The sequence below is a fragment of the Oncorhynchus mykiss genome, chromosome 26 (assembly GCF_057628025.1).
Source record: "Oncorhynchus mykiss isolate SJ-2025 chromosome 26, ASM5762802v1, whole genome shotgun sequence".
NCBI lineage: Eukaryota > Metazoa > Chordata > Actinopteri > Salmoniformes > Salmonidae > Oncorhynchus > Oncorhynchus mykiss.
In genome coordinates this window covers 32,008,161-32,029,719 of record NC_143047.1, presented here as the reverse complement: position 1 = coordinate 32,029,719, position 21,559 = coordinate 32,008,161, and the positions used below count along the sequence as shown (strand labels likewise).

At 41.7% G+C, this 21,559-nt stretch overlaps 1 protein-coding gene across 9 annotated transcripts in view; it reads left to right on the top strand.

Moving 5' to 3' along the window:
• The window catches only part of LOC110519559 (semaphorin-6D), a 129,529-nt gene extending 115,570 nt beyond the window's left edge, over nt 1–13,959 (top strand). For 3 of the 9 annotated variants that reach the window (XM_090222722.1, XM_090222723.1, XM_090222721.1), the window contains exons 15-18: nt 1,529–1,587; nt 2,797–3,027; nt 5,699–5,943; nt 9,899–13,959. In XM_090222722.1, coding sequence (XP_090078848.1) covers nt 1,529–1,587; nt 2,797–3,027; nt 5,699–5,943; nt 9,899–11,104 — 1,741 coding nt within the window. In that variant the 3' untranslated portion in view covers nt 11,105–13,959. Of the gene's footprint in view, nt 1–1,528; nt 1,588–2,126; nt 2,184–2,796; nt 3,028–5,698; nt 5,944–9,898 lie in introns of all 9 variants that reach the window. The other 6 variants (XM_090222720.1, XM_090222719.1, XM_090222725.1 and 3 more) reach the window with 3 other exon arrangements.
• The last annotated feature ends 7,600 nt before the right edge of the window (nt 13,960–21,559 follow it).

Below are 21,559 nucleotides of genomic sequence, written 5' to 3'. Positions count from 1 at the left end.
AACTATTGGCAGGACACATTTTACATTCATAAACCAGGTCACGGGCCTTTCTAAAACTATTGGCGGGACACATTTTACATTCATAAACCAGGTCACGGGCCTTTCTAAAACTATTGGAGGGACACATTTTACATTCATAAACCAGGTCACGGGCCTTTCTAAAACTATTGGAGGGACACATTTTACATTCATAAACCAGGTCACGGTCCTTTCTAAAACTATTGGAGGGACACATTTTACATTCATAAACCAGGTCACGGGCCTTTCTAAAACTATTGGCAGGACACATTTTACATTCATAAACCAGGTCACAGGCCTTTCTAAAACTATTGGAGGGACACATTTTACATTCATAAACCAGGTCACGGGCCTTTCTAAAACTATTGGAGTGACACATTTTACATTCATAAACCAGGTCACGGGCCTTTCTAAAACTATTGGAGGGACACATTTTACATTCATAAACCAGGTCACGGGCCTTTCTAAAACTATTGGAGGGACACATTTTACATTCATAAACCAGGTCACGGGCCTTTCTAAAACTATTGGAGGGACACATTTTACATTCATAAACCAGGTCACGGGCCTTTCTAAAACTATTGGCAGGACACATTTTACATTCATAAACCAGGTCACGGGCCTTTCTAAAACTATTGGCAGGACACATTTTACATTCATAAACCAGGTCACGGGCCTTTCTAAAACTATTGGCAGGACACATTTTACATTCATAAACCAGGTCACGGGCCTTTCTAAAACTATTGGCGGGACACATTTGTTTTACACCTTGTTCAGTCATGTTTGTTAGCTCATTAGCTATCTAGCAAACGACCTGGTAACTTGACCAGTATATCCAAACATTTGGAGGCACAGAAAGAAAGGAAAGGGAATAGCTTCTTCAGGAGATCAATGATCAATGAATGAATGGAACAATGAATGGCACAAGCATTTCGCTACACCCGCAATAACATCTGCTAAATATGCGTACGTGACCAATAAAATTGTATTTGATTTGAATGAGAGATGTCCTGCATGACATCATCACAAATGCTCTTAAAGAGACAGTGAACAATTTTCGATGTAATGCATCTCAATAGGAAAATAGTGCTTTTACATAATGTAGAAACCGTATATTCCCCAAAATTACTTTTTCATTTCAATGACAGGTATCTGTATCAACATTTTAGGTTTTTATAGTAAACACATGAATTTACAGGGTTCCATATGAGTTTTTAGGGCACAACATGGGCTGTAGAGCAGCTAGACTTCATATAGACTACATCTCAATCTATTTTAAAAATCAGATTTTCTGGTTCTCCTAACCTTTTTAAAGGCGGGAGGACCAGTGCTACCAATGAAAAATGTAAATGTAGAGCCCTGTGAGTATTAAATATTACAATACTACCACAGTACTAAGCTAGGGTACATACTACAGAGTTCAGGAAAAACTTGAATAAAGGAAGGAAATGTTGGTTAGAGAGGTTTGGTTCTCGGCTCTAATCTCCTCCCCTCTGCCTCTCTCTTTCAGGTCTGGTTATGAGCAGGATGTAGAGTTTGGGAACACGGTTCAGCTGGGAGACTGCCATGGTGAGCCCCTCCCATTCATACCAACCCATCTCTTTCTCACTCTCTCTTGCTATCACACACCATCAGTCTGCACAACCAACCAGTAACACACTACCAGTAACACCAGTAACCACACCATACCAACACACCAATCAGTAACCCTCCCTACATGGTTCTATGTTCAGTATTAACATACACATCTACCGTAGATCCACATACTGTACACAGCCAGGCCACCTGTAACTAATGCTGCCTACTTGGAGGGGAGAAACATAGACGTGCTCTACCAGTAGCAGTACTAAGACAGTGTTGCTATAGGAGACACACCAGGCCAAACCATAGAACTAGAACAGGGGATAGAGGCCATGCATAGCTGTCTCTCCTCAGGTCTAGAGACAGACAAGACTTGTAGCAATAGGCCTACTCAGACAACCTGTCCTTTAGCTTTTTATCATTTGATTAGAAATAACTACACTCTTAGTTATCGGGGCCTTTTTTTGTTTTGGGACTTTACTTTTGGGTTCCTTTATACTGATTTCTTGTTCCTTTAATTGTTTTAGTGTTTTTGGCCACTACATCAGCGACAGATTACAAATCATTTGGTGACCCGACCTCTGGTTAGTTGGATCTTTTATTCCGCTGGTTTCTTTCTTTCCTTGAACTCCGAACCCCTCTCTCCGTCCATCCTTCCTTCAACGCTGCTCACTCTTCATCTTATTTAACAAACCTCCTCTTCTTCAACACCTTTTTATCTTCTTCATCATCTCAACAAACATCATCACCGGGTCTCGTCAGAAATCTCCATCTCCACACGGACTCATTTCCTCACTTCATCTTCCTCACGCACTTCCTCTTTACTTCCTGCATGCTCACTCGGCGCCCCTCCCTCCTCTGACGTCATCACTGCTATGAAATCATCGCTGCTGTGTACCAAAGACCTTCCTCAGACAACTCTCACCCTTTTCCCCTTTCAAACCGTATCCTGTCTCAACAAAATGAATCTTACAACTGTATTTCTATGACTGGTAATGATAAATAAAAAGCTCTTGAATCAGAAAAGGTATTATTTTTTCAAACAGCATTATCATAAAACATAAAACCTATTATGTTATGTAAACTAACCCACATGTGCATACACATACCAATCCATGCCTACTAACCAGGATGTAAGCTAACAGCCTGCTGGCCTCATGTCTACACACCGTGTTAACAGTTTGTTTGTCACCACAGACATGGAGTTGTCATCTACGTCATTCACAGACCAGCCCAGTGGGCCCATACACCCCCCAGTACCCCCAGTACTCACCCCCACCCTGAGCCCCCATCCTGGGCTTGGTCCTGGGGAAGGGCCTGGGTTGGGGCCTGGGGCTGGTTTTCCAGACCTGTATGGCTCAGGGTTTGTGCAGCAGGATGACCCGGCCACCTCCCATTCACTAGAGTCACTCCCAGGGGGCCTAGAGGGTAAGGCCTAGCAGGGAGAGAGAGAACTGCTGCCACCACACTGTATGGAGCCCTGACGGTCCCATAGCTGCTACAGCAGACACACACACACATACAGTACCAGTCAAAAGTCCGGACACATCTACTCATTCAAGGGTTTTTCTTTATTTGTACTATTTTCTACATTGTAGAATAATAGTGAAGACATCAAAACTATGAAATAACACATATGGAATCATGTAGTAACCAAAAAAGTGTTAAACAGATCAAAATATATTCTTCAAAGTAGTGACCCTTTGCCTTGATGACAGCTTTGCACACTCTTGGCATTCTCTAGACCAGCTTCATGAGTAACTTGTTGGTTGCTTTTCCATCACTCTGAGGTCCAACTCATCCCAAACCATCTCAATTGGGTTGAGGTCAGGTGATTGTGGAGTCCAGATCATCTGATGCAGCACTCCATCACTCTCCTTGGTCAAATAGACTTACACAACCTGGAGGTGGATTTTGGGCCATTGATCTTTTGAAAAACAAATGATAGTCCCAATAAGCGCAAACCAGATGGGATGGCATATCGCAGCAGAATGCTGTGGTAGCCTTAAATAAGTAAATCACAGACCGTGTCTCCATCAAAGCCCCATCACACACACCCACGGTGGGAACCACACACGCGGAGATCATCCGTTAACCTACTCTGTGCCTCACAAAGACACGGTGGTTGGAACCAAAAATCTCAAATTTAGACTCATCAGACCAAAGGACAGATTTCCACCGGTCTAATGTCCATTGCTCATGTTTCTTGGCCCAAGCAAGTCTCTTCTTATTGTTGGTGTCCTTTTGTAGTGGTTTCTTTGCAGCAATTTGACCCTGAAGGCCTGATTCACACAGTCTCCTCTGAACAGTTGATGTTGAGATGTGTCTGTTATTTGAACTCTGTGAAGCAATTATTTGGGCTGCAATTTCTGAGGCTGGTAACTCTAATGAACTTATCATCTGCAGCAGAGTAACTCTGGGTCTTCCTGTTCTGTGCTGGTCATCATGAGAGCCAGTTTCATCATAACGCTTGATGGTTTTTGCGACTGCATTTGAATAAACTTTCTGTATTGACTGACCTTCATGTCTTAAAGTAATGATGGACTGTCATTTCTCTTTGCTTATTTGAGCTGTTCTTGCCATAATATGGACTTGGTCTTTTACCAAATATGGCTATATTCTGTGTACCACCCCTACCTTGTCACAACACAACTGATTGGCTCAAATGCATTGAGGAAAGAAATTCCACAAATGAACTTTTAACAAGGCACACCTGTTAATTGAAATGCATTGCAGGTGACTACCTCATAAAGCTGGTTGAGAGAATGCCAAGGGTGTGCAAAGCTGTCATTAAGGCAAAGGGTGGCTACTTTGAAGAATCTCAAATATAACATATATTTTGATTTGTTTAATACTTTTTTGGTTACTACATGATTTCATATGTGATATTCCATAGTTTTGATGTCTTCACTATTATTCTACAAGAAAAACCCTTGAATGAGTAGGTGTGTACATTTTTGACTGGTACTATATGCACACACACACACACACATACACGCACGCATACACACACACACACACACACACACACACACACACACACACACACACACACACACACACACACACACACACACACACACACACACACACACACACACACTCTCTCAGGGGCAGGTATTTGGGATTACCATCAAGTGATATAGCAGATGAAATTTTTCAGATTTTGTTATGATTTATATTTCATCCAACTTCATGTATTTTGATTTATTCATGGATTTATTGTCATGATTCTAATGATTTTCTACATGGTGAAAATGTATTTTCTCCCTTTTTAAACAATTCTTTCAAATCTTATCTTCAAACCTTCTGCACTTCTATATTCTTTCTTCAGACTCTTTATTTTGCCCTCGTTTCTCTCTGTGCCAGTAGACCCTATAACCCTGGCTGTTACAGTTGAAGGGTTAACCCTGTTCCCGGGTGTAAAGGGTTAACCCTGGGAGTTAGGTTTTTTAACCCTAGGAGCGTTAGAGCAGGTTCCAGGCCTGTCCATTAACCCCTCCGGCTCCAGGACCTCTCTCTGTCTCTCTCCTGCTCTGTGAATGTTTAACTCGTCCATGTCTGTGGTTACTAACCAAGCTGCAGTCTAGAAACAGAACAGCCTCACCATGTAGAGGACAAACTACAATCCTCTTCCCTTTGACAACGCTGGGGAGTCAATGGTTCTTTGTCTTTCTGATTTTGGGAGAACAAGTCTTTCTCTGTCCTGGTTAGGAATGCACTAACCCTATTTCTATCTGGACAAATGTTTGACACTTGGTAGGGAAAAAGCAACACTTCAATTCTTCCTTTTCAAACTAACATAATACTACTTCTTCTAGATTGGCTTACATCACTGGAGTGGTTGTGGGATCCTAACCATTTTCACCATGTATTTACAATTAAGAATGACTAGAGTGGAAGCCAATCTGAATGGTTTTGGTAACGATAAAATCCCTGTTGGATAGCGGACAGAATACCTTTAAGGGGAAAAGCAGAGAAACCATGCATGACTGAGTGTCCACAAACACACCTGATATAGAGGTGTAGTGTAAAGCTGTGATTGGCTGTGATTGTGTGTGTCGGGGTGTTCGTTAACCAATGGGGTGTGTGACTTCAGGTGTGTGGGAGATCCAGGCGGGAGAAGCCAATCAGATGGTCCACATGAATATCCTGATCAGCTGTGTGTTGGCTGCCTTCCTCCTGGGGGCGCTAGTGGCCGGCCTGGTGGTGTTCTGCTACAGAGACTCCTTCCTCCGCCACAAGCCCCGGCACGCCCACAAAGATGCAGAGTCAGCCCCCTCCTGCAGCGACTCCACCGGATCCTTCGCTAAGCTCAACGGGCTCTTCGACAGTCCTGTCAAGGTAACCTGCAGCCCTGAATACAGAGTGCAATTTATGAGTCAACACATTATTCAGTAACCGAGTGTTACAGACTGACATGGTCGTTGTATCTTATGTAGATAGATAGAACCAGAGTGAGAATTATACCGTGACATTCAGGGTGCGACGTCCACAATTTATTTTGGGGAGGGGGGGGCTAATAATAATAATAATAAAGAAGTAATTTAACGGTAAAAATGTATTACCTTTTAACGTGGCATGAACACAACCAGTCATGATGCTGTCATCTGACTGTCAAACAAATCACCTCAAAATGTAGGCTACCTGTGCATGTTCGTCCAGTCCAAAATAATCCAAACAGTGCAATGCATGTACTCTGATGACTGGAAATAGACATCTGCATGTACTCTGATGACTGGAAAAAGACATCTGCATGTACTCTGATGACTGGAAAAAGACATCTGCATGTACTCTGATGACTGGAAAAAGACATCTGCATGTACTCTGATGACTGGAAATAGACATCTGCATGTACTCTGATGACTGGAAATAGACATCTGCATGTACTCTGATGACTGGAAATAGACATCTGCAGGTACTCTGATGACTGGAAATAGACATCTGCATGTACTCTGATGACTGGAAATAGACATCTGCATGTACTCTGATGACTGGAAATAGACATGTGCAGGTACTCTGATGACTGGAAATAGACATCTGCATGTACTCTGATGACTGGAAAAAGACATCTGCATGTACTCTGATGACTGGAAATAGACATCTGCATGTACTCTGATGACTGGAAATAGACATCTGCATGTACTCTGATGACTGGAAATAGACATCTGCAGGTACTCTGATGACTGGAAATAGACATCTGCATGTACTCTGATGACTGGAAAAAGACATCTGCATGTACTCTGATGACTGGAAATAGACATCTGCATGTACTCTGATGACTGGAAATAGACATCTGCATGTACTCTGATGACTGGAAATAGACATCTGCAGGTACTCTGATGACTGGAAATAGACATCTGCAGGTACTCTGATGACTGGAAATAGACATCTGCATGTACTCTGATGACTGGAAATAGACATCTGCATGTACTCTGATGACTGGAAATAGACATCTGCAGGTACTCTGATGACTGGAAATAGACATCTGCATGTACTCTGATGACTGGAAATAGACATCTGCATGTACTCTGATGACTGGAAATAGACATCTGCAGGTACTCTGATGACTGGAAATAGACATCTGCATGTACTCTGATGACTGGAAATAGACATCTGCAGGTACTCTGATGACTGGAAATAGACATCTGCATGTACTCTGATGACTGGAAATAGACATCTGCAGGTACTCTGATGACTGGAAATAGACATCTGCATGTACTCTGATGACTGGAAATAGACATCTGCATGTACTCTGATGACTGGAAATAGACATCTGCATGTACTCTGATGACTGGAAATAGACATCTGCATGTACTCTGATGACTGGAAATAGACATCTGCAGGTACTCTGATGACTGGAAATAGACATCTGCAGGTACTCTGATGACTGGAAATAGACATCTGCATGTACTCTGATGACTGGAAATAGACATCTGCAGGTACTCTGATGACTGGAAATAGACATCTGCATATACTCTGATGACTGGAAATAGACATCTGCATGTACTCTGATGACTGGAAATAGACATCTGCATGTACTCTGATGACTGGAAATAGACATCTGCATGTACTCTGATGACTGGAAATAGACATCTGCATGTCCTCTGATCACTGGACGTAGATCTTTACAACACCAAAAAGTGTGCCTACTGACATTCGGCGAATACCATTGATTAGGCCAAATGAATTGATGCTTCTTGCTGACAAATTTAAATGTTTTGTTCCTTGAAAAGTCGGGCCAACTGAAATGGGTCTGAAACTGTCCTGGGGAAATTGGGTGGTTACCCTAACACACATGGTCAATTTACTAGACTAGGCTACAATGTGTAGGCCTATAGAGTACCACAGTATGAGTCATAATACCCTCCAATCGTTTTTCCACCATACATTTTTCCCATAGAGGATTTTAGAAACACGTAAAATAAGGGCTGTGTTTGGTGTAGGTTTACTTTGGTGGGACGTTTTAATAACCATGTAAATCTCTAGGATAAGGTGATTTTTATCAACATAGTCGCCTGTGTTTATCCCCTAAAAATTAAACGCTAATGTGGCTTTCATAAAGAACTACAAATACCATGATGATCTGGACAAGACTGCCGAATAGAGGCAAAGGTAAGAATCTCTGGATTAACTATCTGTTAGCTAAATGTAGCAATTCTGTAAACTGTCTTGTGCAAGTTTTAACTTGAGACAATACCTGTTAGCAAAGGTGTCAGCTAGAGACGACGTGCAGAAGCTTGCAGGGATTTGTAGTCTTGCATGTCTACGTTGATACTAATTAGCAGAAAAGTAAATAGAGCTGAATATATTGATAAAAGTCACCTTGTCTGAGAGAGATTTACATGGTTATTAAAACGCCACGCCTGGGTAAGCCTCCACGAATCAAAGCCCTTATTTTAAGTGTTTATAAAATTTCCTATGAGAAAAATAAATGGAGTAAAAACGATTGGAACCATTTCCCTGTTTGACCGCTAGGTTTTATCGGTATTATGACACCTCCACTGTGGGGTAGCCAGTGATGTAGTAGTAAATACATGGTGGGTAAACTCTGATTGCCGGTTGCGGTGAGAAAAGTTACGCTCCCTATACTTTCAATGCATTTTTCAGAAAGGGAGGGTCAACTGCATTTTGTTGCCTTTACCCTCCACTAGGCCTACACTGCCAGTAGCCTACGCTCTCAACTGAAGCAATTTTACACACATGAACATAAACAGAACAGGTTACATTCAATATAATACACAAGTTGAATTCTTAGATTCTTCACAGATCGTGTGACATAAACCACAACCTTTCCCTACATTTATGACATTAATGATAGTGTAATTTGTAATTATTAAGCATTTAATGATTGAATTAGAACATTGAACTTAAACCCTGTACTATTCCTGGATCTTGGAGATCTCGGAAAAAGCACTAAGTGTAACCATGCCTATGTAAAATGTCATTATCCAAAATAATGTAGGCCTATGCCATTGCCAAATCGAAGTCTTGTGAAGAGTCTACTATAGGTGTACTGTCATTAATGTTGGATGGAATGGTTGCGCAATGCTATTTAGCTGTAGGCTGGTTGTCTAGTGATATTGGAGACAATCATCAGCTCATCCAGGCAAGAAAACTGATATTGATTGAAAATAATAAAGCTAAATAAATGGTCTACTTCTGGTCGCGGACGGCACAGAGAACAGCGATACCCGCGCCCGCCTGAGAAACAAAGCAATGAGCGCTCTAAACAGCTGACTGACAAGAGCAAACCATTATGAATGAACGGATAAATCTAATGCATTGGAATTAAAGGCGATTTTTATCAAGGGGACTTGGCAAACAAATGGCGAAAGTGAGCAAGTGCAAAGAAAAATCTGTGTTTAAAGGAGCTCAGCTGAGGCTGAAATTCAGCACTAGTGAGTGGACAGCGCTGTGGACAGGGAGACGGTTTGTGCAGCCACATAGAAATAAATGGTTTAAACCATGACAGAAAGGTGGGGGTGTTCGATTCATTTGTAAACTTTTATTTTCATATTTACCACTGCTTTTAAACAAATAGGAGAATGGTTAAATTAGCATTATTTAGATTTTTGGGGGTATTGTGTGTAGATTGCTGAGGATTTATTTTTATTTAATCCATTTTATAATAAGGCTGTAATGTAACAAAATGTTGAAAAAGTCAAGGGGTCTGGATACTTTCTGAAGGCACTGTGTATGTATGTATGTACAGTATGTACAGTATGTACAGTATGTACAGTATGTGTTGGCTGGAGGAACCAAATGAACAAAGCCCTCTCTTCTGTCTTGTCTCCAGGAGTACCAGCCAAGTCTGGACTGTCCCAAGCTGTACACCAACTTACTGAGCAGTGGTAAGGACCTGACGCCTAACGGAGACACCAAGACCATGATCCTCCGGGACGGCTGTCAGCCCCCCGAGCTGGCCGCCCTGCCCACCCCCGAGTCTACCCCTGTGCTGCAGCAGAAAGGCCTGCAGCCAATCAGGAACCAATGGGAGCGAGCCAATCACCACGGGAAGATCAACGGACCCAGGAAGAACTCCAACTCTACCTCCTCCTCCATTGCCAAGAGTCCCCAGTTCCACCCCAGTTCCCCCCCTCCTCACCCCCAGCCCCACCCCCACCCTGCGCTGGGACACTCCCACATCCCCAGCGCCGTCGTCCTTCCCAACGCCACGCACGAATACCGCAGTGGTTACCATGGAAACCCGATCGACGACGTCACGCCGCCGCGCACCCTGGACAGGAAGCCAGAGAACATGGAACACCTGCAGGCCACACCCCCTCATTCTAAAGGGAGCAGAAAGGAGCAGAAGAGGTCACTGGATGCCAGGAACACACTGAACGACCTGCTGAAGCACCTGAACGATGCTAACACGGCTAACGCTAGCTCCAAGGCTATCCTCCAAGAGGGGGCCGGCTCAGCACCCCGACCCAGCAGACAACACCTGATGCTGGAGCCTCTAGGGGACATCACTGAGGTTCCCCCCAAGGTCCCCAGCCGAGAGGCCTCTCTTTACTCCCCCTCCTCCTCCTCCTCCCTGCCCAGGCACAGCCCCACCAAGAGGGTTGACGTCCCACTGCCCTCCACCCCTAGCTCCCCCACAGGCAGCCTGGGTATGGGAGGAAGCATGAGCGGCACCCTGGAGAGGAGGTACGGCTCTCATCACAGGATCTCTTCTCACAGACACTCCCTCACCGCCACCTCTCCCAACGGGGTCAGTATGGGGGTGTCGTTGTCCCACCAACACAGTATGAACAGAGGGGGGTACATGCCCCCCACCCCTCCCTCCAGACTGGACTCCCAGAGGGGGCTTCACTCCCCCCATCAACACCCCCACCCCCCCTCCCTGTCCCGCCAGAGCAGCTACAGTGGGCACGGCTCGCTCCCCCGCCAGGGGCTTAAACGGACCCCGTCCCTAAAGCCTGACGTCCCCCCTAAACCCAACGCCTTCACCCCACAGACTCCTCAGATGAGGGTGGTCAACAAGTACAGCTACTAGGACACTATAGACACTATGGAGTGTACTACCAAGTGTACTAACTGGGACGGGGCAGGGGCACTACTGAGTGTGCTCTAGAGCCAGACTGGTTGTGAGAAGGCTTAGGGAGAGAGTAGGACCATGTGTGTGTCGGGGTGTGTTCCCCGTGGAATGATTCATTCCTTCACTCTAAAAAGAGAAAATCACACCAGATGTGACGTGGAGGTCTGTGTCTTGTCTTGTGGCTCCATGTTTCTCTCCATCTCACAACACACTGGTCAGTCTCCTCTAACCCTGACCCCTGGCCCTGACTCACTAACCTCAGCCCAGGCCCAGGACATAAGGCAGGGTGGGGGTAGATGGGTGTAGGGGTCCTGTAGGGGACTAGCGTGGCCCCCAGTGTGTAGCCTGGCCCTATGATCCCGACTGTGGACGGTACGAGGTCTAACTCCGAGAACTACTTGAAGAATGGGTCTGATGTCTCACTGTCACTAAGCACTGTCTGTTTGTGTCACAAATGGCACCCTATTCCCCTTTGTTGTCAACTACTTCTGACCACGGCACATAGGCCTGGTTGTACCTAGTGCACTATATAGGGAATAAGGGTGCCATTTGGGGGACACCCTCTGTCTTCCCATGAATGTGAACTGGACTGAACTGAACAAGGGGGAGGAATACAATGGAACTGTTTGTATCTTATCTGTCTGACTGATGGGGGAGAGCAGCGAGGAGACACACTAAACATAGTGTCCCTTTAGTGTCCCTTTAGAGGTGTTTAACTCAACTATAAAGACTGAGGAGGAAGGAAGGCAACAGAGAGAACACCAGTGTGTGTCAGCTGGAGGGCAAAACCCAATGTACAGCAAACACACACACACACACTTTGCTTGGGGAGGTGAAAGGCCTGGCTGCCTACGTACCCTAACAGGGACCCTCTGTAACTCACTGGGATATCTACTAAACACGTTTGCTGCTATTGGTTTATGATGAGTAATGTATGTTGAGTGTATTTAGTCCTCTTATGCGCCTGTACCCTACAGCTGCCGTTGTCTCCTGACGTGTGTGTGTGTGTGTGTGTGCGTACAGACCATGCAATTCAATGCACTGTTAGAACAGGCTCCAGTGACATCAGAGTCCTCTATCAACACATACCACTCTTCTCCTGTCTCACACAGACACACAGATACAAACTGGTGATGCAGAGACCTTTGCTCCAGTCTTTCACTGTAGCAGAGTGGTATTTAGAAACATTTCATCCAACCCACTTCATCAGGCTGGTGTTGTTTTGGTTTGGTTTTCTTTATTTTATTCACAAATGAAAGACGTAAACATTTTAAGCAACACCAATGGGTTTAGTTCTGTCAGGTTGAAATGGCATCCTGTAACATGTCTGTCTGACTCACCTGCCAACTGCATGTCCATCACTAGTGTTAGTCTCTGTGCTCCGTTGGGAGTTCACACACAGCTCTCTGTGTGGTAGTTGCCCCAAGGTACAGATGCAGGATCAGCTTACCCTCTCTCAAACCTAATCTTAACCATTTCCAGGGTAACTGATCTTAGATCTTCGGTTCTCTGGTTGCCATTTTGGTTCCAGAGGCATTGTTGTGTTTGCAGTTTCCCAGTGAGTGACAAGTGTACAATCACACCAACATCTACCAATGTGTCCTACCAAGTCATGCTGGTAATGACAAGATACTGTACATATTATAAATATATGAGTATACATATTTTTAGGCCAGTTAACCCCAATCTGTGCATCGTGTGCCTTATTCAACGAATGATCGATATACAGAAATATTGAGGGAAAAAAGTGATTTGGTCCTGAATGTCATTATTGTTACAAAATAACCTAAGCAACTCTGATTATTTGAATTCAGAGTGAAATTTGTGTTCTGCATTTCAATTTGTATTTATCTACCAAACTGCAGTTATTTTGATTCTAGAACTAAGAGTCGGTTTAGTCACCAACATTCCATTACAGAATGCAGGCTGAAGCAAAGCATGCTGGGATTACAGTATCCGTATATGACCTCATGAAGAAGAAGGCTGCTGATAGACCAAGCTGAGGTTCCATGCAGTGAATGTACTATTATGGCATGGGGATGTAGACTGACTCTTGTCTTTTCTCTAAACGCTTTGCTTCAAAACACTCAGCTCAACATGGCACTATACAGCCAATATACAGTAAACAGTCAATACAGTACTCAATAAACCATCCAACCCAGTATTAAGGTAAACACTCTGGGTAATTATTATAGATCAAAGATGTGTATCTAATGGCTTAATAAACTGTTCCATTAGAGTGAGCAGTGGTCATGTGACCGGGACATGTATAACAACAGGATGTGGGTCAGATCTCACATTGACAATGAGGTTCATGATTTGGGGACATTTACCTTATTTGGGGAATTAATTTGTCTGCCTGTTTGGAACCCGAAGCCACATTTAGTTTAAAAAAGATAATGGTATTAATTAAAGTCTGTTGTCTATCAGTCGTCCTCTGCTAACCAGCGTTTGGGCTCACACACACACACACACACCCCTGTTCCATTCGTCCAGACAGACAGGCTGCGTTGTCTTGTGCGTTGCCATATTGACCTGGGTTTTTGTGTTGCAGTGTCAGTCTAAAGCCTTCCGACCCTCCTGTCTATCTATGCTCTGTGTGTGCAGATGAACCAGCCTCGTTGACATTACCTTTCTAATACTGTTCTGATTGGACAGTAAGCCCTCCTGCTGTTTGTTCAGAGTGTTTGTATATATGTTGTAAAGTTGGAACTGTGAATGTGTACAAAATGATCGTCTTTTGTTTCAGGACTTCTTGTTATAATTTTTTTAACACGGCATGTATAGTTGAAATAAAATATTACTGCACAGAATTCTGATTCTGAGAGAGACCCTTGTTTTTCATGATTCTCAGAAGACAGCGGATTAGACCAGTGACTCTCTAATCCAGTTAGTGAGTACAAGATGCAGCGATCACTGAACTCACTAGAGGAGTCAGACATCAACATACTGTTCATGTTCAACTGTATTGATTTAGCAAAGCTTTGGTTTAATTAGAGTTTCATGAGTGAAATCTTAACTGGGACACTAATGCCTATATTTCTACTAATGTGTTCCTTCTTCAACATATCCCACAGCAGAAGAAGAGGCTATTTGCCTCCATGCACCCCTGCTATCATCACAAACCACTAGCTAACATCAAACACTATTTACACCTCTGCCAAACAATGTCCTGTTTTCCTCTGGCACTGAGTGAGCTACATATCTACAGTTATACATGTAAGACAGCATTGTTTCAGAAATAGACATTCAAAATGTGGATGGAGATTTGTTAAGATTTGGTGTTGCAGGCCAGGCTGTTTCTGCTAAGGGTTGCCAATAAGTAATTGTTGCCTTGCCAATAGCGTTGTTGTCTTGCCAACAACAGTGTTGATTTCCAAAGCAAAGTAGTGCTGTTGCATGCCTAGGCTTTAGCTTAGTGGGCTTACATGGTCTTGGTCCTTGGTTCGATTCCCTTTTGGTCATAGCAGCGCAGTATTGGTGATTAACATCCGAGAGGAGATCTGTTGCAGAGCAGAGGGTATTTGTGTGTGTGTGTGTGTGTGTGTGTGTGTGTGTGTGTGTGGTCATGTGGGAAAGTTTCCAGAGTGGTTTGTTGCCGTGGAGATGAACATCAGGTCCCTCCCTCCCTGCTCTGGGCTTAAGATCTGAGCTTCAGCACTGTGCCAGGCCCTTGAACACACACTAACACACCGTACACATGCACACTAACCCAGTACGGTCACAGTGATGAGATGAGATATAGAAGAGCGGACCAGGCCTGGGTGGGGGTATGAGGAGACTACTCTTAACCCGCTTGATCCGTTGAATGAGCAATAACAATGCCGAAGAATAACATCCTCTGTTTTACAGATACACGCTAACACACAATGGGGTTCTGCTTATGATTCCATGATTCATGGTGTTGTCATTACAGTGGCAGATGTAGTGCTATTTAATGGCTCCTCTATTTGCCTGCAACCCCCCCATGCTGTAATACTGGGCCTGAAGGACACCATGCCTTCTACCCCCCCCAGTCATGCACGCTGTCACACTGGGCCTGAAGGACACCATGCCTGCTACCCCCCCCCCCCCCCCCCCCCCAGGCATGCACGCCATAACACTGGGCCTGAATGACACCATGCCTGCTACCCCCCCCCAGTCATGCTGTAGAACTGGGCCTGACGGACACCATGCCTGCTACCCCCCCCCCCCCCCCCCCCCCCCCCCCCAGTCATGCTGTAGCACTGGGCCTGACGGACACCATGCCTGCTACCCCCCCCCCCCCCCCCCCAGTCATGCTGTAGAACTGGGCCTGACGGACACCATGCCTGCTACCCCCCCCCCCCCCCCAGTCATGCTGACAGACAACAAAACATAAACACTACAGACAACAAAACATAAACACTACAGACAACAACACATACAAACTATAGGCATCATCACATAAACACTACAGACAACAACACATAAACACTACAGACAACAACACATACAAACTATAGGCATCATCACATAAACACTACAGACAACAACACATACAAACTATAGGCATCATCACATAAACACTACAGACAACAACACATACAAACTATAGGCATCATCACATAAACACTACAGACAACAAAACATAAACACTACAGACAACAAAACATAAACACTACAGACAACATCACATACAAACTATAGGCATCATCACATAAACACTACAGACAACATCACATAAACACTACAGACAACATCACATAAACACTACAGACAACAACACATAAACACTACAGACAACAACACATAAACACTACAGACAACATCACATAAACACTACAGACAACATCACATAAACACTACAGACAACATCACATACAAACTATAGGCATCATCACATAAACACTACAGACAACAACACATAAACACTACAGACAACATCACATAAACACTACAGACAACATCACATAAACACTACAGACAACATCACATAAACACTACAGACAACAACACATAAACACTACAGACAACATCACATAAACACTACAGACAACAACACATAAACACTACAGACAACATCACATAAACACTACAGACAACATCACATAAACACTACAGACAACATCACATAAACACTACAGACAACATCACATAAACACTACAGACAACATCACATAAACACTACAGACAACAAAACATAAACACTACAGACAACAACACATACAAACTATAGGCATCATCACATAAACACTACAGACAACATCACATAAACACTACAGACAACAACACATAAACACTACAGACAACATCACATAAACACTACAGACAACATCACATAAACACTACAGACAACATCACATACAAACTATAGGCATCATCACATAAACACTACAGACAACAACACATAAACACTACAGACAACATCACATAAACACTACAGACAACATCACAGAAACACTACAGACAACAACACATAAACACTACAGACAACATCACATAAACACTACAGACAACATCACATAAACACTACAGACAACATCACATAAACACTACAGACAACAAAACATAAACACTACAGACAACAACACATACAAACTATAGGCATCATCACATAAACACTACAGACAACATCACATAAACACTATAGACAACAACACATAAACACTACAGACAACATCACATAAACACTACAGACAACATCACATAAACACTACAGACAACATCACATACAAACTATAGGCATCATCACATAAACACTACAGACAACAACACATAAACACTACAGACAACAAAACATAAACACTACAGACAACAACACATACAAACTATAGGCATCATCACATAAACACTACAGACAACAACACATAAACACTACAGACAACATCACATAAACACTACAGACAACAACACATACAAACTATAGGCATCATCACATAAACACTACAGACAACAACACATAAACACTACAGACAACATCACATAAACACTACAGACAACAACACATAAACACTACAGACAACATCACATAAACACTACAGACAACAACACATAAACACTACAGACAACATCACATAAACACTACAGACAACAACACATACAAACTATAGGCATCATCACATAAACACTACAGACAACAACACATACAAACTATAGGCATCATCACATAAACACTACAGACAACAACACATAAACACTACAGACAACAAAACATAAACACTACAGACAACATCACGTAAACACTACAGACAACATCACATAAACACTACAGACAACATCACATAAACACTACAGACAACATCACATAAACACTACAGACAACAACACATACAAACTATAGGCATCATCACATAAACACTACAGACAACAAAACATAAACACTACAGACAACAACACATAAACACTACAGACAACAACACATAAACACTACAGACAACATCACATAAACACTACAGACAACAACACATACAAACTATAGGCATCATCACATAAACACTACAGACAACATCACATAAACACTACAGACAACATCACATAAACACTACAGACAACATCACATAAACACTACAGACAACATCACATAAACACTACAGACAACATCACATAAACACTACAGACAACATCACATACAAACTATAGGCATCATCACATAAACACTACAGACAACATCACATAAACACTACAGACAACAACACATAAACACTACAGACAACATCACATAAACACTACAGACAACATCACATACAAACTATAGGCATCATCACATAAACACTACAGACAACAACACATAAACACTACAGACAACATCACATAAACACTACAGACAACATCACATAAACACTACAGACAACATCACATAAACACTACAGACAACAACACATAAACACTACAGACAACATCACATAAACACTACAGACAACAACACATAAACACTACAGACAACATCACATAAACACTACAGACAACATCACATAAACACTACAGACAACATCACATAAACACTACAGACAACATCACATAAACACTACAGACAACATCACATAAACACTACAGACAACAAAACATAAACACTACAGACAACAACACATACAAACTATAGGCATCATCACATAAACACTACAGACAACATCACATAAACACTACAGACAACAACACATAAACACTACAGACAACATCACATAAACACTACAGACAACATCACATAAACACTACAGACAACATCACATACAAACTATAGGCATCATCACATAAACACTACAGACAACAACACATAAACACTACAGACAACATCACATAAACACTACAGACAACATCACAGAAACACTACAGACAACAACACATAAACACTACAGACAACATCACATAAACACTACAGACAACATCACATAAACACTACAGACAACATCACATAAACACTACAGACAACAAAACATAAACACTACAGACAACAACACATACAAACTATAGGCATCATCACATAAACACTACAGACAACATCACATAAACACTATAGACAACAACACATAAACACTACAGACAACATCACATAAACACTACAGACAACATCACATAAACACTACAGACAACATCACATACAAACTATAGGCATCATCACATAAACACTACAGACAACAACACATAAACACTACAGACAACAAAACATAAACACTACAGACAACAACACATACAAACTATAGGCATCATCACATAAACACTACAGACAACAACACATAAACACTACAGACAACATCACATAAACACTACAGACAACAACACATACAAACTATAGGCATCATCACATAAACACTACAGACAACAACACATAAACACTACAGACAACATCACATAAACACTACAGACAACAACACATAAACACTACAGACAACATCACATAAACACTACAGACAACAACACATAAACACTACAGACAACATCACATAAACACTACAGACAACAACACATACAAACTATAGGCATCATCACATAAACACTACAGACAACAACACATACAAACTATAGGCATCATCACATAAACACTACAGACAACAACACATAAACACTACAGACAACAAAACATAAACACTACAGACAACATCACGTAAACACTACAGACAACATCACATAAACACTACAGACAACATCACATAAACACTACAGACAACATCACATAAACACTACAGACAACAACACATACAAACTATAGGCATCATCACATAAACACTACAGACAACAAAACATAAACACTACAGACAACAACACATAAACACTACAGACAACAACACATAAACACTACAGACAACATCACATAAACACTACAGACAACAACACATACAAACTATAGGCATCATCACATAAACACTACAGACAACATCACATAAACACTACAGACAACATCACATAAACACTACAGACAACATCACATAAACACTACAGACAACATCACATAAACACTACAGACAACATCACATAAACACTACAGACAACATCACATACAAACTATAGGCATCATCACATAAACACTACAGACAACATCACATAAACACTACAGACAACAACACATAAACACTACAGACAACATCACATAAACACTACAGACAACATCACATACAAACTATAGGCATCATCACATAAACACTACAGACAACATCACATAAACACTACAGACAACATCACATAAACACTACAGACAACATCACATAAACACTACAGACAACATCACATAAACACTACAGACAACATCACATAAACACTACAGACAACATCACATAAACACTACAGACAACAACACATACAAACTATAGGCATCATCACATAAACACTACAGACAACATCACATAAACACTACAGACAACAACACATAAACACTACAGACAACATCACATACAAACTATAGGCATCATCACATAAACACTACAGACAACAAAACATAAACACTACAGACAACAAAACATAAACACTACAGACAACAACACATAAACACTACAGACAACATCACATAAACACTACAGACAACATCACATAAACACTACAGACAACAACACATACAAACTATAGGCATCATCACATAAACACTACAGACAACAACACATACAAACTATAGGCATCATCACATAAACACTACAGACAACAACACATACAAACTATAGGCATCATCACATAAACACTACAGACAACAACACATAAACACTACAGACAACATCACATAAACACTACAGACAACATCACATAAACACTACAGACAACATCACATAAACACTACAGACAACATCACATACAAACTATAGGCATCATCACATAAACACTACAGACAACATCACATAAACACTACAGACAACAAAACATAAACACTACAGACAACATCACATAAACACTACAGACAACAACACATACAAACTATAGGTATCATCACATAAACACTACAGACAACAACACATAAACACTACAGACAACATCACATAAACACTACAGACAACAACACATACAAACTATAGGCATCATCACATAAACACTACAGACAACAACACATACAAACTATAGGCATCATCACATAAACACTACAGACAACAACACATACAAACTATAGGCATCATCACATAAACACTACAGACAACAACACATACAAACTATAGGCATCATCACATAAACACTACAGACAACAACACATACAAACTATAGGCATCATCACATAAACACTACAGACAACAACACATACAAACTATAGGCATCATCACATAAACACTACAGACAACAACACATACAAACTATAGGCATCATCACATAAACACTACAGACAACAACACATACAAACTATAGGCATCATCACATAAACACTACAGACAACAAAACATAAACACTACAGACAACAACACATAAACACTACAGACAACAACACATACAAACTATAGGCATCATCACATAAACACTACAGACAACATCACATAAACACTACAGACAACAAAACATAAACACTACTGACAACATCACATAAACACTACAGACAACAACACATAAACACTACAGACAACATCACATAAACACTACAGACAACAACACATAAACACTACAGACAACATCACATAAACACTACAGACAACAACACATAAACACTACAGACAACATCACATAAACACTACAGACAACATCACATAAACACTACAGACAACATCACATAAACACTACAGACAACATCACATAAACACTACAGACAACAACACATACAAACTATAGGCATCATCACATAAACACTACAGACAACAACACATACAAACTATAGGCATCATCACATAAACACTACAGACAACAACACATAAACACTACAGACAACAAAACATAAACACTACAGACAACAACACATACAAACTATAGGCATCATCACATAAACACTACAGACAACATCACATAAACACTACAGACAACAACACATACAAACTATAGGCATCATCACATAAACAC